Raw genomic sequence first — 20721 nt, 5'->3', positions numbered from 1 at the left:
GTCTACTACTACCAAGATAACTGTTTTACCCGCAGACAAAGGTAAGTCAGTGATGAAATCCATTGATAGATGTGTCCATGGTCTATTGGGGATGAAAAGTGGCAATAAAGACCCTGCTGGACGTGTATGAGAGACTTTCGCGCGTGCACAAATAGAACAAGTAGACACGAAATCTATTACATCCTGACGCAACCTTGGCCACCAAAAACGACGAGACAATAGCTCCAAGGTTGCTTTACTACCCGGGTGCCCAGCAAGTGCCGAATTATGATGTTCCTTCAATAACTCAAGACGCAGGTTTAACGGTACAAACAATTTCTCTGAGGGGCAAGAGGCCGGGGCGTCCCCCTGGGCCTCTAACACCTTTCCCTCTAGAACAGAGTGTACAGCAGAGACAACCACTCCTCTTTGTAAAATAGGTACCGGATCACTAACATTACCCCCTCCAGGGAAACTACGAGACAATGCGTCTGCCTTGGTATTTTTTGCCCCAGGACGATAGGTGATTACAAAGTTAAATCTGGTAAAGAATAGCGACCACCTAGCTTGTCTAGGGGTGAGACGCTTAGCCGATTCTAAGTACAGAAGGTTTTTGTGATCCGTAATTACCGTGACGGGGTGGATTGCTCCCTCTAAGAAGTGACGCCACTCTTCAAACGCCAGTTTAATCGCCAACAGTTCCCTATTTCCAATATCATAGTTCTTTTCTGCTGCAGATAATTTTTTGGAAAAGAAAGCGCAAGGACGCCATTTGCCAGGAGACGGACCCTGAGACAATACAGCCCCCACTCCCACCTCCGACGCATCAACTTCAACAATAAAAGGCTGGGAGACATCAGGTTGAATTAGGACAGGTGCCGAGGTAAATCTCTCTTTTAGAGAGGAAAATGCAATTTTAGCGGCGTCAGACCATTTAGAAAAATCAGTCCCCTTCCTAGTCATGTCAGTAAGGGGTTTAACGATCACTGAATAATTTATAATAAACTTTCTGTAGAAATTTGCGAAACCCAAAAACCGTTGTAGAGCTTTAAGGTTCTCAGGAAGATCCCAATCTAAAATTGCCTGGACCTTCCCAGGATCCATACGGAAACCTGAAGCAGATAATAGATATCCCAGGAATTGTATTTCCTGAACGGCGAAGACACATTTTTCAATTTTCGCATATAATTTATTCGTCCGTAGGACCTGCAGTACTTGCCTGACATGTACTTCATGTGTTTTCAGATCAGCCGAATAAATTAAGATATCATCTAGGTATATGACTACAAACCTGCCGATGAGATGACTAAAAATATCATTAACGAAATGTTGGAAGACAGCAGGGGCATTGGTCAGACCGAAAGGCATGACTAAATTTTCGTAATGCCCCTCAGGGGTGTTAAAAGCTGTCTTCCACTCATCCCCTTCCTTGATACGAATCAGATTGTAGGCCCCCCTAAGATCAAGTTTGGAGAACCACCTAGCACCCGCAATCTGATTAAAAAGGTCAGGAATGAGAGGAAGAGGGTATGGGTCTCGGACGGTTATCCGGTTTAGCTCACGGAAATCTAGGCAAGGACGCAGGCCCCCATCTTTCTTTTTAACAAAGAAAAACCCTGCAGCCACGGGTGAAGAAGAGGGTCTGATGTGTCCCTTGGCCAGACTCTCGGAGATATAATCTTTCATGGCTTGTCTCTCGGGACCCGAAAGATTATACAACCTGGACTTGGGTAATTTTGCACCGGGAATCAGGTTAACCGGGCAATCATAAGGACGATGAGGTGGTAGCTTCTGACAACCCTTTTCAGAAAAAACTTCCTCAAAGTCCGAAATAAATGTAGGTAGGGAAGCTATGGAGGCGATTAAGCAATTGTTATTTAAGCAATTCTCTCTGCAATGCTCACTCCACTCCAATATCTCCCTGGCCTGCCAATCCACCACTGGATTGTGCGCTACCAACCAGGGAAGACCCAATACCACAGGAGAGGGAAGGCCCTCCAGAACGTAACATGAAAGACGCTCCTTATGGTGGTCCCCTACCCGAAGATGTAAGTTATGGACAACGTGAGTGAGGTTTCTCTGAGACAGAGGAGCAGAGTCAATAGCGAATATGGGAATGGGTCTCTGCAGCGTACAGAGAGACAAACCCATAGTGCGGGCAAAATGGGCATCTATCAAATTTACCCCTGCACCACTGTCTAGAAAAAAAGAAATAGACTCCGTCTTAACACCAAAAACAATAACCGCTGGCAACACAAATTGAGATGTTCGTATGGAGGAAACGTATACCCCCCGGCTGACATCCTCCGCACAGCCTGGGGTTAGTAGTTTTCCGACGGTCTTTTGTTTTTGGGAAAGGAGGGACAGACATTAATGAAATGACCCTTCCCCCCACAGAAAAAACAAGCCCCCCACCTACGGCGAACCTCAGGAGGACTGACCTGACGAGAAGTTCCTCCTAGCTGCATAGGCTCATCCAAGTCAGTACAGACTAACTGCTGCTTGGGAGAGGTTACCGATTGCTCAGGAATTTTCGATCTCTCCCTAAGACGTCTATCTATCCTGATAGAGAGGGACATAACAGCATCAAGGGAACGGGGGGTCTCATACAGCGCCAGCGCATCCTTAACCCTTTCAGATAACCCAGAGCAGAACTGACTCCTGAGAGCCGGGTCGTTCCACTGAGTATCCGTAGCCCACCTGCGGAACTCTGAGCAATATTCCTCTGCTGGCCGATCTCCCTGTAGGAGTCTCCGTAACTTCGACTCAGCCAGGGCGACACGGTCAGGGTCATCATATATGAGACCCAAAGCCCCAAAAAATCCCTCCACTGACCGGAGAGCCTGGGAACCAGGGGGTAACGAGAACGCCCAGGATTGCGGGTCCCCCTGAAGCAGGGAAATAACAATCCCCACCCGCTGTTCTTCATTACCTGAGGAGTAAGGGCGCAGCTTAAAATATAATTTGCAGGCCTCACGGAACAACACAAATTTGTCCCTTCCCCCAGAGAATCTGTCAGGAAGAACAACCTTGGGTTCTGTAACAACCTGGTTACCCATAGCAACCGCTGGGCTTACGGTCTGCTGCATTTGCTGCTGCTGTTGGAGGACAGACGCCTTCAATCCTGCCACCTCCAAAGACAGGCCTTGAAGCTGTTTTGCCAAAGCAGCAATAGGATCCATATTGGATTCTAAGTAGAGAAAAAAAAATTATATATATATTTTTTTTTTTCTCAAAAAAAAAAATAAGGGCCAGTTATAATATCACGATCGGCGTAACTGTCACATACGTGACACGGAGGGAGGAAAAGAGGGAGGCCCTGCCCTAGTGAGAGGGAAGGTGGTGACCCCTGACTCACCTTGTGGCTGGCGCCTGGCTGCCCTGTCGTCCCTAGACGGGTTCCTCACCTGTACGCCGATCACGTGCCTAAAACCCTGGCTTTCCCTAGGACGAGCCCTAGATAGTGAACAGGGCGGTGGGAACACTAGTCCGCACCACTAGCTCTAAAGGAAAACACCAAGGGGAGGACAGACAATACAAACTAAACATATAATCCCAGGTGGGCAACAACAGGAGACAACAAAGGCCCAACAGGGATCCGGAGGGTAGCACTCTGGAACAACAACCAGATTCTCAGCTCCAGTGGGTCAGCATAGATGTCCAGGCAGGAAGCTCTATAACTGGCAACAAGAGAAGTGTGAGAGGAGAATATAAGGAGTTTGGGAGTGGCAGACAAGAAACAGCTGAGGAGGAGAAGCTATGGATCCCTGAGTGAGACAAAAAGGATAGCAAGGCAAACACAGAAAAACACTAAGAAACACCGTGATCTTTAGACATAGAGCGCGCAGCCACCCGCTGCGACTTCCTGACCCCGGGTATAACGGAGTCAGACGTGGCTCTTGACACCCTCGTGACAACAGCGTTCACCGTACAGAATAAATTCTTTGGGATTTTAATAGTACAGGTATAAGAGTCATACGTTTAGGTAATAAGTGAAGCATCGTCCCAATCAAGAGATGTGCATAGATACATAACACATCATAGAGGGGAGAAAAGGATTTCGCAGACACTAATATTTTCTCTTTAGTTGGAAAAAAAAGGGACCCTGATGAGGACATCTCTTGGGATTTCTTCTGCAAGAAATTTCAGATTCGCTAGACGGTGTGCTCTATCGAATGTATTTTGTTAATTCAATAGAAGAATCTTCTTTCGGCACTCATATTTTAAAATTGTTAATCCTAGGACGGTCTTCAATGTCCGTTAGTCTATCTGTGATAGCTTGAAACCTTTCAGTTAAATAACTGCGAGTCCACCAGATCATTAACGACTTATTCCCTTTTCAATGTTGTCTGTACGTGATACTAGCTCATCGAAGGAAATTTGAATGTGCTACATCATAAAACTCATATCAGAACTAAATATATTTTTGCAGGCTCATACGCATGTTTTTTATGGTTGCATCAGTGATAGGATCATGTTATAGAGCTTGGAGATTAGAAAGACTCTATAGCTGTAGAGGAGCCTCTCTGATGCATAGAGTAAGGAGAAGCAGTAGCTAATGTAGGAGCTTCTCTTTTATGTGTTCCATGTTCCCTCTCTGTCTTTGCAGGTAATTATTTTTCCTTGCATATTTTACTCACATTTGAACGCCTGCTGTTCACACCACCTAAAGCAGGGCTGAGCGCTCTGTAAATGCAGCCAAGTGCTCTCTTATTACCACAGATGCCATCTTGCGCTGGGGACCCATAGATTTTGCTTTGTGGTGGGTCACTGAGATGCAGGAGGATGTTTGTAAAAAGGTGAGCACAGATGAGCTTTTCCTTAGGCCTTCTCTTTCTTCTATTGTGCTGCTTTTAACAAAGTTTTCTAGAGCTCCACTAGAATGCGGTCGTTGCTTATTAAACTAGTGTCCATACATTAAATACATCTGGGCCCCTCTTGAACTCTTTTAGTGAGTTCACCATCACCAAAACTGAAAAATTTGAATTGTGGTTACTTACCTGATAAAATGGGTGTTCTTTTATTTGGGAGGCCCCCTCCGCCCCAAGTCGTTTTTTAGGGTCCTTGCGGAGCAACTTCTGAAGGAGATCTCGAGCCACCAAACTTAAAGAGGAGGGGTATATTGGCTCCATCTTCAGAATCCTCCTGCAGGGACAATGGTTTTCTTTAGTACCATTTGTAATTCGGTGCCTTCTTTCTGGCTTGTTACGTATACTGCTACAGTACACTACCCTAAACAAAATTCATTGTATGTTTCCACAACAATTTTAGTTTGAAAACCCCTTATCACAGAACAGATCAGGACAATTTATAGCATACCTTTTCAGAATAAGCAGTCATGAGCATGTACATTAGGTATAACACACTATATTTGATCACTATGACTTGTATCCTGCATTTAGCAGCAGTTCCCCACTGCAGGCTCGCTCTATAATTGACATTTTTCCTGAATTCAGCTCCAGAGACAAGCTGATATGATGTCTCCCACACACTGTAGACACAGACTAGATCCTGCTCCCCCACCTCTCTGCAGATTACCCTCAAAAGCAGCACAAGCACCAAAGACATTATACAGAAGTGCTGAGCATTGCAGATGCGAATCCAACCCTGGAGTGATGTACAAAACTTACTAGAGTCAGCAGCAGTCTCTCTGTCTGAGTATTTGCCTCCTTCCAACAACTCTCTCCTTTTCCCCTCCCGTCTCAAAAGACTTCTATTGACAGCATGTAATCTGATCCCTAAAGCAGCTGACAATCCGTTTCATCTCTCGACACAGATTTTTGCTGTGAATTGATAGTGAATGATAAACTTAGGAGACAGGGCAAAGAGAATTTTTTCTCCAATAACATTCTATCTTTGCTTATATTATTAAAGTCCATGTCACGCACAAATGTCCTGGTTCCTTGGGTAACAATTTACTTTATTATATCCTAGACAGGAGACACCTTTAAGCTCTTAGGGTCCATTCACATGTTTGCATAATGGGTCCGCATCTGTTCCGCAATTTTGGGGAACGGATGCGGACAGATTCATTTTCAATGGGGCAGCAAAAGATGCAGACAGCACACACTGTGCTGTCCGCATCCGCGCTTCTGTTTTCCGAGGCACCGCAAAAAAAGTTGAATTAGTCTTACCGGTAATTCCTTTTTCGTGAATCCTCCATGACGACACCTTACTTGGAGATTATCCTCCTCCAGCCAGGCAGGGACAGGAAGGTTCAAAAGGGCCCGCCTCCTCACTTATCTTCAGTGTCTTCTGGACTTGACAGGCCCTAAACTTACATACTCATCCATAACCTTCACCAGTGACTTAACTATTCTTTATTATACATATTAAATCGCATGTATATAACTCTGGGGGGGGGGGGGGTGTGGAAAGAATATAAGCGGTGCCGTCATGGAGGATTGGCGAAAAAGGAATTACTGAAAAGACTAATTCAACTTTTCCCCTCCCCTCCATGACGACACCTTACTTGGAGATTAATGAATTAGGGAGGGACTACTGCTTGTAAAACTTTCCTACTGTAGGATAGTTCTCTTTTGGAATCAATATCTATCCTATAGTGTTTTACAAAGGTATGAGGACTTTACCAGGTTGCTGCCCTACAGATTTGATCTAAGGAAGCGGATGCTTCTTCTGCCCATGAAATCGATACTGCCCTTGTAGAATGAGCTTTGATATTTACCGGGGGTCGTTCTCCCATTGCTATGTAGGCTTCTGAGGTGGCCGATTTTAGCCAGCGTGCAATAGAAGGTTTGGACACTTTTAATCCTTTCCTACCCCCCAAGAATTGGATAAAGAGGTTATTAGATTTTCTCCGATCTTAGTTTCCGATATATACCTCAGAACACACCTTCTGACATCCAAAGTGTGAAAGACTTCTTTTTTAGATCTGGGATTTTCACAAAATGAAGGAAGAACCACCTTCTCCATCCTATGGAACTCAGAGACCACTTTAGGCAGAAACGAATCGTCAAATCTCAGGACTATTCTATCATCCCTGACAATCATGAAGGGTTTTTTAACCGAGAAGGCTTGCATCTCATTGACCCTACGTGCAATAGTAATGGCAACTAGGAATACTGTTTTAAGGGTCAGATATCTGATATTTGCTGATTCCAAGGGTTCAAAAGGGGGTTTAGTGAGACCAGTTTAAATCCCACGAAGCGACCAGAGGTCTACTTTTGGGTCTGAGCCTGTCGGTTCCCTTCATAAAGCGAATGATCCATGCATTAGATGCTATATTTTTTTAACTAAAAAGGCTGTTAATGCTGAAATTTGTACTCTAAGAGTGCTAGGTTTTAAACCCTTATTAAAGCCTTCTTGGAGAAAGTCTAGAATAGACAAAATACTTCCCCCGCTGAGTTAGAAGGATTTTCTGAACACCAGGAAACATATCTGTTCCAGATTTTACGGTCAATTTTATTTGTGACTTCTTTTTTACTGGCTAGCATGGTATTGATTACTCTGTCAGATAGACCCTTAGATTTTAAGATTGCCCTTTCAGTATCCTATTTCAGTATTGCGTCTTTGGGTGCAGAACTGGCTCTTGACTTAGGAGGTCTTCTGACCAGGGTAGAATCCATGGTTCCTCCGTGGACATTTTTGCCAGGAGAGGAAACCAAGATCTCCTCGGCCAATTGGGTACGATTAGAATAACATTGGTCCTCTCTTCTTTTATTTTTCTGAGTACCCTTGGAATCAGAGGCAGAGGTGGGAAGCAATATGCCAGTTGGAATTTCCAAGGAAGAGCCAGTGCATCCGTCCCTGTACTCCTCAGATCCCTTGGATCTAGGGAAAAATAAGCTGGTAATTTTGCATTCATCTTGTTTGCAAATAAGTCTATCTGGGGAAGACCCCATTTTTGTGTTAAGGCTTGAAAAATGTCCTCTTTTAAACTCCACTCCCTCGGATTTAATTTCCTGCGGCTGAGGAAATCCGCTTGGATGTTTTGTGTCCCCTTTAAAAAAAATACTTTATTTACAAATGCCTACACAGGCGTGATACCTATCTTGCCCCAGGAATAAATTAATACATCACTTTTATTAATGTTAGACTTAAAACTGTATGTGAATATGAGACTCTAATTTAATTATGGTTACCAAACCAAAATAGCAAGAAAGGTTAAAAATCCAGTCACCACTCCACTGATAAGTAATAGATATTGTTCAATGATTTAGAGGAAGGAGCACGTGCACTTGCTCACAACCATCTCACTGAGTAGGCAGTTTACTGCCCTCACTATGTCTGCAATACTGCTACCAACTACACAAGGTTGTCAGCCAGCCATATAGCTGTGGTCCCCATGAACTACGAGCCCACTAGGCAATCAGCTATTTTCACCAGCTATGCAAGTTTGTCAACCAACCATGTAGCTTTGGGCCCCATGAGCTATGAGCACACTGTCTGACCAGCTATTTTACACAGGTTCTGCCTGCAGCAGGCTCTGCAAACTAGTGATCAGCACGATTATGATACCATGCCTATACGCTAGGTGAACCCAACACTGAAAAGTAGGCCAGCCGGACTACTAAGGACTATTATCAGTGGAATGATGTGCCGAGTTAAAAACTAAGACTGTCCCCCGACATGTTTCGCCAGATTACTGGCTTCTTCAGGGGACAATGGACAGCAGTTTTAAGTCTAACATTAATAAAAGTGATGTATTAATTTATTCCTGGGGCAAGATAGGTATCACGCCTGAGTGTAGGCATTTGTAAATAAAGTATTTAAATTAACCTTACCCAGGATCTGTCCCAACTTTATATACCCTTTAAAAAAAAAATTGTTGGTTAAGGCTTGTAGTCGCTCGCTTTTCGTTCCTCCCTGGTGGTTTATATACGCTACAACCGTCTTGTTGTCGGATCTTATTTGTACATACGAACCTTTTAGCTCCTCTGAGAAATAACTTAGAGCCCCCCAAACAGCCAGAAGTTCCTGGTGATTTGACGAGTATTTTTTCTGGGATTGGGACCACTCCCCTTGAGCCGACAATGCTTGGAGATGTGCTCCCCAGCCCCAGAGACTGGTATCCGTGGTGAGGATCAACTAATTTTTCACTATCCAGGGTACTCCCTTCTGCAGGTTTGAATTTAATTCCCACCATTTTAGTGAGGACAGAATGTGATCCGGAATCGCTATAAGTTTGTCTAGGGAATCCTGCTTCCGGTTCCATTTATTTTACATAAATCTCTGAAGAGGACGGGAATATATTTGCGCCCACTTCACTGCCGGGATGCAAGCTGTAAAAGACACTATCAGGGCCATCGTTTTCCTTATGGTCTGGGATTTTTGTTTTCTGAATTGTTTTACCTGGGATTGGATTTTTGCGACCTTCTCTACTGGTAAAAAAAAAAAAAAAAAACATTTTTGACTTGAATTTTGAATAGATTGGTTACTAGGTCTTTCTGGGAGTCCCCCGCTATCAAAAGGTCATCCAGGTATGGAACTATCATTACTTTCTCCTTTCTCAAAGGGGTTATCATTTCTAGCATAATTTTGGTAAAAAGCCTGGGGGCAGTTGTTATCCCAAATGACAGTGCTTGAAACTGAAAATGTTTTAGAAGCCCTTGGACCTACACTGCTATTCTCAAAAATTGTTGTGACTCTGGATGAATGGGTACGTGAAAATACGCATCTTTTAAGCTATGGGTGCTAGAAACGCCCCTTCTTATAAAACTTTGCCCGTGATTTTATAGATTCCATCTAGAATTTTTCGTACTTTATGGACTATGTTCAGCATTTTCATATTTATGATAAGACTCACTTTCCCGTTTGGCTTTCTTACCATAAAAACTCTGAAATAACAGCCCAGACCGACTTGATTCATCGGTACCGGAACAAGAACGTTTATCTGAACTAGCAGTTCGATTTCTTGCTCCAGACAAAGCTGAAGATGTTCCGAGCTCTGAATTGAAGTCTGAACAAATAGAGTGGGGGGACTTTTGACAAAGGGAATACTGTACCCTTCGTGGAGGGTATTTGGGGCATCAATGACCCTTGGTCATGAAAGGGTTAGTGTCCAGGTAAAAATTTACAAATCTGACATGCGTCACTTCATGTGGTAATAGCTTTGGAACTCTTTTACTTATCCACGCCATTCTGAGATTGTTTTCTCGTGACACATTGTACTTCATGATAGTCATATATTTGAGTCAATATATTTCACCTTTATTTATGAAAAAAATCCCAAATTTACCCAAAATTTGGAAAAATTCACAATTTTCCAAATTTCAATTTCTCTGCTTCTAAAACAGAAAGTCATACCTAATAAAATATTTATTACTTAACATTCCCCATATGTCTACTTTATGTTGGCATCATTTTGGAAATGTCATTAGATTTTTTTAGGATGTTAGAAGGCTTAGAGCATGGATGTCAAACTCATGGCCCTCCAGATGTTGCAAAACTACAACTCCCATCATTCCCTGATAGCTGTAGTATGCCCAGGCATGATGGGAGTTGTAGTTTTGCAACAGCTGGAGGGCCACGAGTTTGACATCCCTGGCTTAGAGGTTTAGAAGCAATTCTTAAAATTTTTAAGAAAATTTCCAAAACCCACTTTTTAAGGACCAGTTCAGGTCTGAAGTCACTTTGTGGGGCTTACGTAGTGGAAACACATTGAGGGTTAACAGCCAAACAAAACTCAATATTTATTACCCTGATTCTGCGGTTTACATAAACACCCCACATGTGGTCGTAAACTGCTGTACGGACACATGGCAGGGCTCAGAAGGAAAGGAATGCCATACGGTTTTTGGAAGGCAGATTGTGCTGGATTGGTTTTCTGAACGCCATATGTTTTTTATTTTTCTGAAACCCAAAAAATGATGTTTTAGTGTCTCGATAGTCTGAGAGCCATAGCTTTTTTATTTTTGGGGCGATTGTCTTAAATATCACTTTTTGCAGGTCGAGGTGACGGTTTGATTGGTACTATTTTGGGGGTCATACGCCTTTTTGATCGCTTGCTGTTGCACTTTTTGTGATGTAAGGTGACAAAAATGGCATATTTTTTTTACACTTTTTTTTAATGGTGTTTATCGGACGGGGTCTATCATGTGATATCTTTATAGAGACGGTCGTTACGGACGCGGTGATACCTAATATGTGTAGTTTTTTTAATAGGAAAAGGCAATTTTTTTTTTTAATTTTACATTTTTTTTTTTTTTTTTATCAAGTCCCTCTTGGATCTTGAAGATCCAGTGGGGCTGTACTATACTTTGCAATGCTCTTGCATTGCAAAGTGTAATACATTCAGATGCCCTGTAGGTGGCAACAGCGGACGCTTTTGCAAAGCGTCCAGTTGCCATGGCAACCATTGGGGCTGCCATCGCAGCGCAGCAGCCCCGATGGTGGAGAGAGGGAGCCCCCTCCCTCTATTAACCCCATGGATGCCGCTGCATCTATGGGGTTACAGAACTTACAGCAGAGTGTCAGCATAGAGCTGACACTCTGATGATGGCGGCGGCTCAGGAATGGAGCCGCCGCCATCAAACACAGCAGGGGGGCAGACAGGGGGCAGCGCTGTAAGGGGGGGGGGGGGTGTCACGCCAGCAGGGGGTGGACTCAAGGAGGGGGTAGCACTGTGGATACAAGATGGGAAGATGGGGCACAGTCGGAGGGGGCACAGATGGAGGGGTCTGCACGAGGACACTGTGATTTCAGGCTCTGATCTGTAGAGCGCAGATCAGAGCCTAAAATCTGCATTTTTTTCACTGCCGCGATCCGATTGGTTAGTCTGCAGAGACTAACCAATTGGATCGATTGCCGGCAAGGGGCCACTCTGATTGGTCCCTTGCCGGCATTACTGCACTGTATGCTGTCCGTGACAGCATACAGGGCAGGGGCAGAAGCTTTAATCCAAGCGCTTTGCAGCGCTTGGATTAAAGAGCTGCCAGAACGTTTATATACGTGGTAGCTGCACGGGGTATGTGCAGCTATCACGTATATATACAGATTGTGGTCGGGAAGTGGTTAATAACCAGCGGCTGCATGAGTATTTTTCCCAGCACTCCACGAATTTTCCCAGTCTTCCCCGCACTGGGGCTCTGGTGTCATTTATTGGAAGACTTCTCAGAACGGGGAGAGAACATAAAACCCTTCCCTTTCCGTTTTCCCGATCTCCAGTTTTCTTTTGAAAACTACCCTTCTTTTGGGGCCGAAAAAAAAAAATGAGTTTTCCTTTTCTTTTTATCCTCCAGGAAACTCTTTTTGGAATCAGAGGCTTTCTCTAGAATTTTATCTAAGTCCTGACCAAAGAGAAGATTACTATAAAACAGGATGTTGCATAATTTTGCCTTGGAGCCTGTGTCTCCAGACCAAGCTTTTAACCAAAGTGCCCTTCTAGAGTTGTTAGCTAGGGCCGTAGCTCTTGCTGTCAGCCTAACAGAATCTGCTGTTGTGTCTGACAAAAAAATCTACAGCTTTTAATAAGAGAGGGAAGGAGTCTGCAAAGTTTTCATATGGGGTATTGGATTTTAGCAATGCTTCCAGCTGTACCAGCCAACTTTTTAGGGATCTAGCTACGGATGTGGCCGCGATATTAGGTTTAAATAAAACCGTTGCCGCGTCCCAGGTTCTCCTAAGGTTAGCATCCACCTTTTTATCCATAGGGTCATGCAATGACCCTGTATCTTCAAACGGTAAAGAAGTATCCTTAGCCAGTTTGGAGAGTGATACATTTATTTTGGGACAATTTAAGAACGGGGATAATTCTTCTTCGTCGAAGGGTAGCCTTTTCCTAATTGTTCTGGGTAGGAAAACTTTTCTGTCTGGATTTTTCCACTCCCTCAAAATAAGAGGCTGCAGATTTTGTGTACTGGAAATACTCTCTTTTTATTGGTTTCTAATACTGAAAACATTCTATCTTGGGCGGATCTATGTATTTTTTCTTATTTAATTTCCATGGTATCCCTAACCGCTTTTAATAGATAGTTTGAAAAATAAATGATGATAGATAAATAGATGAAAATAAAGTAATTTTTAAAATCGCCATCAGAGTCAGAATTACTACTACTCTCATCGATATCCGAAGAAACATCGGAGGAAGAAGATGTAGAGGTTTTTAAGGGCGATTTTTTCCTGGACCCCTGTTTTGATGTTGATGGTATGCTAGCGGCTGCTGAAAAATCTGAAAAAGCAGACTTTATTTCTTGCTTAATCAGACCCTGCAGTTCCTGTCTTAAAGACGGGACTTCCTCCCTGACAATGTTATCAATGCACTTTTCACAAAGTTTTTTAGCATGATTTTCGGAGAGTTTAACAGAACATACGCGACATCTATAAATTTTAGATTTTTGCGCTATTTTAGGTTTTACAGAAATGTCCTTGTCACTCTTCCATACAAAGGGAAAAGATGAGAAAGGCCTATTAACAGCATGTGCAAGCAGCATTCCATACTCACAACCTGGATGTCACTCACTGCTACAGGTTGATCCATAGCTTCCTCCGGATCCATGTGTCTGGATGGCAGAGGCTGCAGTAATGCATACAACTTCTCTGGTCAGAGGGCGACATACGACTTGACCAGGGCGACAGTTTTTAAAATGTATGGCCGGAAGTCTCCCCAGGACCTCAGACGTCATCCAGGCCGGCATCCTCAAGCCACCCCTATTAGGCCCCCTTATGACGTCACTCGCCGGAGCCGAGAATATCGGACAGCGGAAGGCCTAGAACCCAGAAGTGCTCCCTTGAGTGTCCGGGTGCCGCAGCCCGCCGCTACGCGCTGGCGCGCAAGAGTTTTAACAAGAAAGACCAGGGCAGGCACTCCATGGAACTGACTTACTAGCCCAAGGTAAGCCCGTAGCTGGCTCAATGCACCCGCCATCATGTGATAGCTCCTATTCTCCGCCTGGCAGGGACAGGAAGACACTGAGGATAAGTGAGGAGGCGGGCCCTTTTGAACCTTCCTGTCCCTGCCTGGCTGGAGGAGGAGGATAATCTCCACGTAAGGTGCAGTCATGGAGGGGAGGAGAAAATAGAACATGTTCTATTCTTATCCACAGCCCCAGACAAGAAAAGGCCTTTTTATTATAGTGTTGGCCATGTGCGGTCCGCAAAATGCGGAACGCACATGGCCGGTGTCCGTGTTTTCCAGATCCGCAATTTGCAGACCGCAAAACACTTGCAGACATGTGAATGGGCCCTTAAGGGTAGTAAACAGGGCAAAAACTAAAAACATCTTATATTAATGATCTGCTTGTTGCCTAATAAAGTTAAAATTAATTTATCGTCTTATTCTCATCTAAGGCTGGGTTCACACCTGAGCGTTTTACAGCGCGTTCCCATGCGCTGTAAAACGCGCAACAGGCAAGAACCAATGATTCCCTATGGGAATGGTTCTCACCTGAGCGTTTTACAGCGCGTACGATCGCGCTGTAAAACGCCCGACGCCCCAAGAAGTACATGAGCTTCTTTGGGCGTCTTGTCGCGCGTTCCCGTACATAGACTTCCGGGAACGCGCGACAATGGGCGTTCGCTTGTATGCGCGATCGGGTACCCGAGGCTGGACACCCACAGATCAGAAACTTGTCCCCTAACCTGTTTTTATTAGGACAAAACCCCTTTAAGGACAGATCCCTAGGTACTTGGACAGCATAGAAAACCTGTTAGTTATGTTATCTCATAACAGCCAGACTTACCCCTTCTTTCATACAATCATATAGTTTCTTAAGTTTTCTCTTCTCACCTGGACACCTCACTCTGCGAGTTCTTTTCCCCTTCCAGTGTGAATGGAGAAGCTCCTGTCAGTAGTTCATAAATGAGGATTCCTAAGCTCCACCAGTCCACAGACTGCATTAACAAAAACACAAAGTATTAGGACCCTCACTCCAATTATAGCAATGGCAGCAGAACAGCTCCACTCACAAAGCAAATAATTACTCACCTTGCCATGACCCCCCTGCCCTCGTATGATTTCTGGTGCCATATACTCAGTTGTGCCGCAGAATGAGTATGTGCGCTCACACTATAAAACAGATTTTTAAGGAAAAATAAAATAAAACAAATGACAAAATAAAAGTATATCAAAACCCCCTATTTCCAACAGCCTCTCACCTCTTCAGCTACAAACTCCTTGCTCAGGCCAAAGTCAGTCAGCACCACATGACCATCACTGTCCAATAAGATGTTCTCCAGCTTGATGTCTCTGTATACAATTCCCAGCTATATAAACATTTGTGAGGTCAGAACAATCTCCACTATATCAGTAAGTCAAAGTCAATAAGAGAAGCTAGTCAGGCCTCACCTTGTGCAAGTGCTCAAGAGCCAGGATAACCTCTCCAGAATAAAACCGTACTGCATCTTCAGAGAAATTATCCCGCTGATAGAGGTGAGTGAAGAGTTCTCCACCACTAACATAATCTGTAGGGGGATACAAAAAAAATAAAAAAAGATAAGGGAGTGACTATAAAATATAAAGCTAACCTACCCTGTTCTGCATACTACACAACACTGTGTTGGGTGTACTGGAAAAAGTATTCAGAAAAAGTAGGAATATCAAGAATAATCAAATGTCATAACTTTATTTGCCAAAAAAATCTCCATAGATTCTGGTCCACTTGTTTGGTGGAGTGTTTATGTTCTCTCAATGGAGAGCGAGGGATAAGCTGCTGCCAGAAACCTCTGGGGTAGCTTATCCACCTTTAAAACTTTAACATGCCCAATCCTCTTGGTTTGGAGTGGAATAAGGTTACAAATTGTACATGGTCATATCTGTAAGAACTTTTAGGGGTAACCACTGTATATCTGCTACACAGGCTATACTATTAGGTACAGATATGTTCTTCTGATTTACAGGTGCTCTTTGCATTTTTATTTCATTACTGCATATTCAATTTCTTGCTATGAAAGCTGTACTGGCATTACTACTACGAAATATTTAAATGGAGTCTGTAACCACTAAAATCAGTTTTAAACTACCCATACCATCATGTAGTGTATGTGTCCTAACATATAACTATACCTTTCTTGTGAAAATCTGGTTCTCTAATCTTGAGAAATGCTTCTCTTCGTTTTTATGCTAATAAGGTTTTCGGTGAGACATTGGCAGGGCAACTCTGGTGAACCATCATGCCACCATAACCCCACCCAGGCGCTCTCCCTCGTTTGATTGACGGGCCCTGAGATTTCCAAGCCAATAGCGATAAAGCGGGGAAAGCCATCTTTGCACCCAAGAAAAGATGCCCTGCCCACGATGCCTTATTTGCATAAAAATAAGCATTTTAAAAAGGTATTAGGATACCGAATTTTCACAATAAAGGCATGGTTGTGTTTTGGGACAGTTACCCTTCATGGTTGTATACTTACTTTGATACCGATTTTGGAGGTGACAGACTTCTTTTAAAGCCATAACCAAAAGCTGAAGTTACACCTGGGCCACAGGGCCTGATGAGGCTTAACAGCCACTTTGTCACTTGCACTAGTGTTTGATCTCTGTCCTATGACATAACTGTGTGCATTATCCCTGTACTATAATGCTGCATTAGGCATTCCTCTGCCGAAACATTACTGCCATTATATAGGACATTGATATATGTTTATTGTACATATTTTAGGCAGGTGCGGAAAAAAGTGCTGCAAAGTGAGAAAGCTTTCAAAAATAGAAGTGTTAATGGTTTATTTTTTATAAATTAAAAAAATGAAAGGTGAATGAATAAAAGAACTTTAAATCAAAACAATATTTGGTGTGACTACACGTTGCCTTCAAAATGGCATCAATTCTAGATACACTTGCACAAATTTAGGGAATTTGTAGGATTATAGTCAGGTGTACGATTAACCAATTATACCAAAAAGGTGACAATGATCTTCATTTACATATGTAGGTTGGAAGACAGTCAGTAACTGAAACAGCTTTGTAGGAGGCTTAGGCTACTTTCACACTCGCGTTTGGTGCGGATCCGTCTTGTATCTGCACAGACGGATCTGCACCAATAATGCAATCACTTGTATCCATTAATAACGGATCCGTTTGCATTATTCATCAAAAAAAAAATAAAAAAAAATGATATGTCTTGACTTACATTGAAAGTCAATGGGGGACGGATTTGTTTTCAATTGCACCATATTATGTCAGTGAAAAACGGATCCGTCCCCATTTACACACATTGTAAGTCAGGATGGATCCGTTTGGCTCCGCATAGTCAGACGGTCACCAAAACGCTTTGGGCCGCTTGTGAGAGCCCTGAAACGGATCTCACATGCGGACCCCGAAACACCAGTGTGAAAGTAGCCTTAAAGGAGTTAAAGACTATAAAATACTCCCCCATATGTCAGGCTCCTTACATTGAATCTACCGTACTTACCTCGGTCCCCACTCTTTGCGCCACTCCTGGTCCCTGCACTGCCACTTCTCCCCGTGCGCAGATGGAAACATCCGGTGTCGGTGGAGAGGAGCCAATGGCAGGCGGGAACGAGGACGATCCTCCTTTGCATCACCCTCGATGCTAGGGAGGCTCGTCACTGCCTGCCATTGGCTGCTCCCTACAGACACCGGATGTTTTCATCCGAGCACGGGGAGAAGCAGCAGCTGTGCGGGGACCAGGAGCGGCGCAGGGAGCTAGGTAAATATATTCAAAGTGAGGGGCCCGGAATATGGGGGAGCATTTTATAGTCTTGGATAACCACTATAAACCTAGACGAGGAAGAGCCAAACTGCTGTTTGTGGAAGACAGTTTCATGTCACAGGTCACGGCAAAACTGATCACAGCAACAAGACAACAAATCGTTATACTGCATCAGCCAGGTCTCTCCCAGGCAAAGATTCCACAGAAGACTGGGGTTTCGAGATGTGCTGTTCAAGCTCTTTTGAAGAAGCATGAAAGAAACAGGAAGCATGAAAGAAACAACTTTGAGGACCGTAGATGTAGTAGTTGGCCAAGAAAAAATTTGTGCAGAATATGAAAGACACACCATGCTTCCCTTTGAAATGGGAAGATGTCCAACAGTGCCATCAGCCAGAAATGGCAAAAACAAGTGGGAGCCAGGTATACCCATCTACTGTTTGTAGAAGCCTGGCCAGAAATGTTCTTCATGGGAGAATTTTGGCCAAAAAGCCATACATTTAATGGTGAAACAAGGCTAAGCAACTCAACCATGTACAAGAACATTAGAACTGGGATGCAGAAAAAGGGCAACAGGTGCTCTTTACAGGAGAGTCAACATTTGAAATATTTGGCTGTAATAGAAGGCAGTTTGCTCTCCAAAGGGCTGGAGTGCGGTACAATGAGTTTCTGTAGGCAACATACAAGGGGCATTTACATCAAGAAATTATCTGACAGATTTTCTGACCAATCATTGGTCAGATAGCCGTTTACACACACAGATCATTTGTAATACACACCAATTAATGGTCTGATTTGACAGAAATTGGTCAGATAATCTGTTGGTGTAAATGCATCCTAAAAAGCATGGTGAAGGAACTTTGCAAGTTTCGGGCTGCATTTCAGGAGTTGGGGGATCTAGTCAGGATTAAGGGTGTATTCAATGCTAAGAAATACGGGGAGATAATTACCGTATTTTTCGCCGTATAAGACGCACTTTTTCTTCCCCCAAAATGGGGGGAAAATGCCCCTGCGTCTTATACGGCGAATGCAGTCAGTTTTACATCGCTGGCAGCGATGTAAAGCGAGCGGGGAGGGACTCGGGGAGGGACTGGGAGGAGGAGCTGGGGCCGGCAATAGCGGCGGGGCGGTGCAGTCACTGTACTAAAGGCCCGCCCTGCCGCTCCGGTGTACTAATAAAATATGTCATATTCAATTAATGGTTATTAAATATGCCCCTTTATGCCTAATAGTACCTTAAATCCTAAGCGCATCCGTACAATGCAGGCCGGGCGGGCGGCAGCGTAACTCCCTGATGTCACGTGCCTGCGCCGCCTACTTTATGAATGAAGCAGGCGGCGCAGGCAAGTGACGTCAGTGAGTGACGCGCCGCGCCGGCTGCCCGGCCTGCCGGCATTGTACTGAAGCGCTTAGGATATAAGGTACTTTTAGGAATAAAGAGGCATATTTAATAACTATTAATTTAATAAGAATTATTATATTAGTATACTGGAGCGGCGGGGGATCTGTGGATGGCACAGTTATGGGCTGGGAGGGTCTGTGGATGACACATGTATAACAGTGCCATCCACAGATCCCCCCCCTGTAACAGTGCCAGCCACAGATCCCCCCATAACAGTGTCGGTCATCCACAGTTCCCCCATAACAGTGTCCGTCATCCACAGTTCCCCCCCATAACAGTGTCCGTCATCCACAGTTCCCCCCATAACAGTGTCCGTCATCCACAGATCCCCCCATAACAGTGTCAGTCATCCACAGATCCCCCCATAACAGTGTCAGTCATCCACAGATCCCCCCATAACAGTGTCCGTCATCTACAGATCCCCCCCATAACAGTGTCCGTCATCTACAGATCCCCCCCATAACAGTGTCCGTCATCTACAGATCCCCCCATAACAGTGTCCGTCATCCACAGATCCCCCCCATAACAGTGTCCGTCATCCACAGATCCCCCCATAACAGTGTCCGTCATCCATAGATCCCCAGTAATAGTGCCATCCACAGACCACCTAGTTCCAAACCCACAGCACACCTTTTGGTTAAAAATATATTTTTTCTTATTTTCCTCCCCAAAAACCTAGGTGCGTCTTATACGCCGGTGCGTCTTATACGGCGAAAAATACGGTATCCATCATGCAATACCATCAGGGAGGCATCTGACTTTCTCCAAATGTATTCTGCAACAGGACCCCAAACGTACAGTCAATATCATTAAAAAATAAATAAATAAATGGGACTGGCACTCTGTATGTGTGGTAATATGGAATAAATACAATAAATATATGCAATAAAGGTGATCACAATTTAATTCATAAACAAAATGCAATAAAATACACAATACTATAAAAAGCATATGTAAATACTAAAAATTGATGAATAGCAGCACTGGCATATAATAGTTCCTTTGTTATTTTATGATATAAAGTTCATATCTTGTAATCGACCAAACTCAGTTGGGTAAAATAATTATCCTTTTAGTCACAGAGTTATATATAAAGTGCATCAGAGCGTATATAAGCGTAATATCTGATAATTATGCAACTTGTGCAAAAGTTCAACACAGATATGTTGTCTCCTAAATAGCGATGGGTTGCAGTCACTGTAATCAAGTACTCCAAGGTAAGAGAATTATGTCAGATCTTACCTTAAGCCGGCTGGAGTAAAGGACAAAGTCACTCACGTGTGTGGTGCAAATGGTCCCACGCTTGAAAGTAGACGCCGGAGCAGTGCGGTCTATGGCGTGCTGCTGGCTTGACCGTCTGTATCGCAGAATATGCTGCGTCTCACGTGATCCGTGACGTACCTCCGGTCTAAGGCTCTGACGGGGTATCGCGAGACCTGATACGCAGCAGTCAAATTAGCAGGAGCTATGTTCGGCAGATCCTAAATGGAGTTTTTTCACTGGAGTGCTCCAGTTATTACGATGAATTAATCGCAGATTCTTTTCTCATCTGTGTACCGTATTTTTCGCCCCATAAGACGCACTTTCCCCCCCAAAAAAATCGGGGGGAAATGCCCCTGCGTCTTATGGGGCGAATGCTGACAATTTAACATCGCTGGATGCGATGTAGCGTGAGCTGGGGCCGGGGGAGGGATTGGGAGGAGGAGCTGGGGTCGGGAATAGCGGCGGGGCGGTGCAATCAGTGTAGTATAGCACCGCCCCGCCGCTCCGGTATACTAA

At 44.0% G+C, this 20721-nt stretch overlaps 1 protein-coding gene across 3 annotated transcripts in view; it reads right to left on the bottom strand.

The window, feature by feature from the left end:
• The window catches only part of LOC122920155 (ribosomal protein S6 kinase alpha-5-like), a 133041-nt gene that overhangs the window by 54259 nt on the left and 58061 nt on the right, over nucleotides 1-20721 (bottom strand). Inside the window, exons 4-8 of one of the 3 annotated variants that reach the window (XM_044269379.1) lie at nucleotides 15224-15339; nucleotides 15034-15141; nucleotides 14864-14944; nucleotides 14666-14769; nucleotides 4980-5124 (exon numbers count right to left, since the gene is read on the bottom strand). In XM_044269379.1, the coding sequence (XP_044125314.1) occupies nucleotides 4980-5124; nucleotides 14666-14769; nucleotides 14864-14944; nucleotides 15034-15141; nucleotides 15224-15339 (554 nt within the window). The other 2 variants (XM_044269381.1, XM_044269380.1) reach the window with 2 other exon arrangements.

This window comes from Bufo gargarizans, chromosome 10 (assembly GCF_014858855.1).
Source record: "Bufo gargarizans isolate SCDJY-AF-19 chromosome 10, ASM1485885v1, whole genome shotgun sequence".
In the NCBI taxonomy this organism is placed as follows: Eukaryota; Metazoa; Chordata; class Amphibia; order Anura; family Bufonidae; genus Bufo; species Bufo gargarizans.
This window is presented reverse-complemented; position numbering and strand designations above follow the sequence as displayed.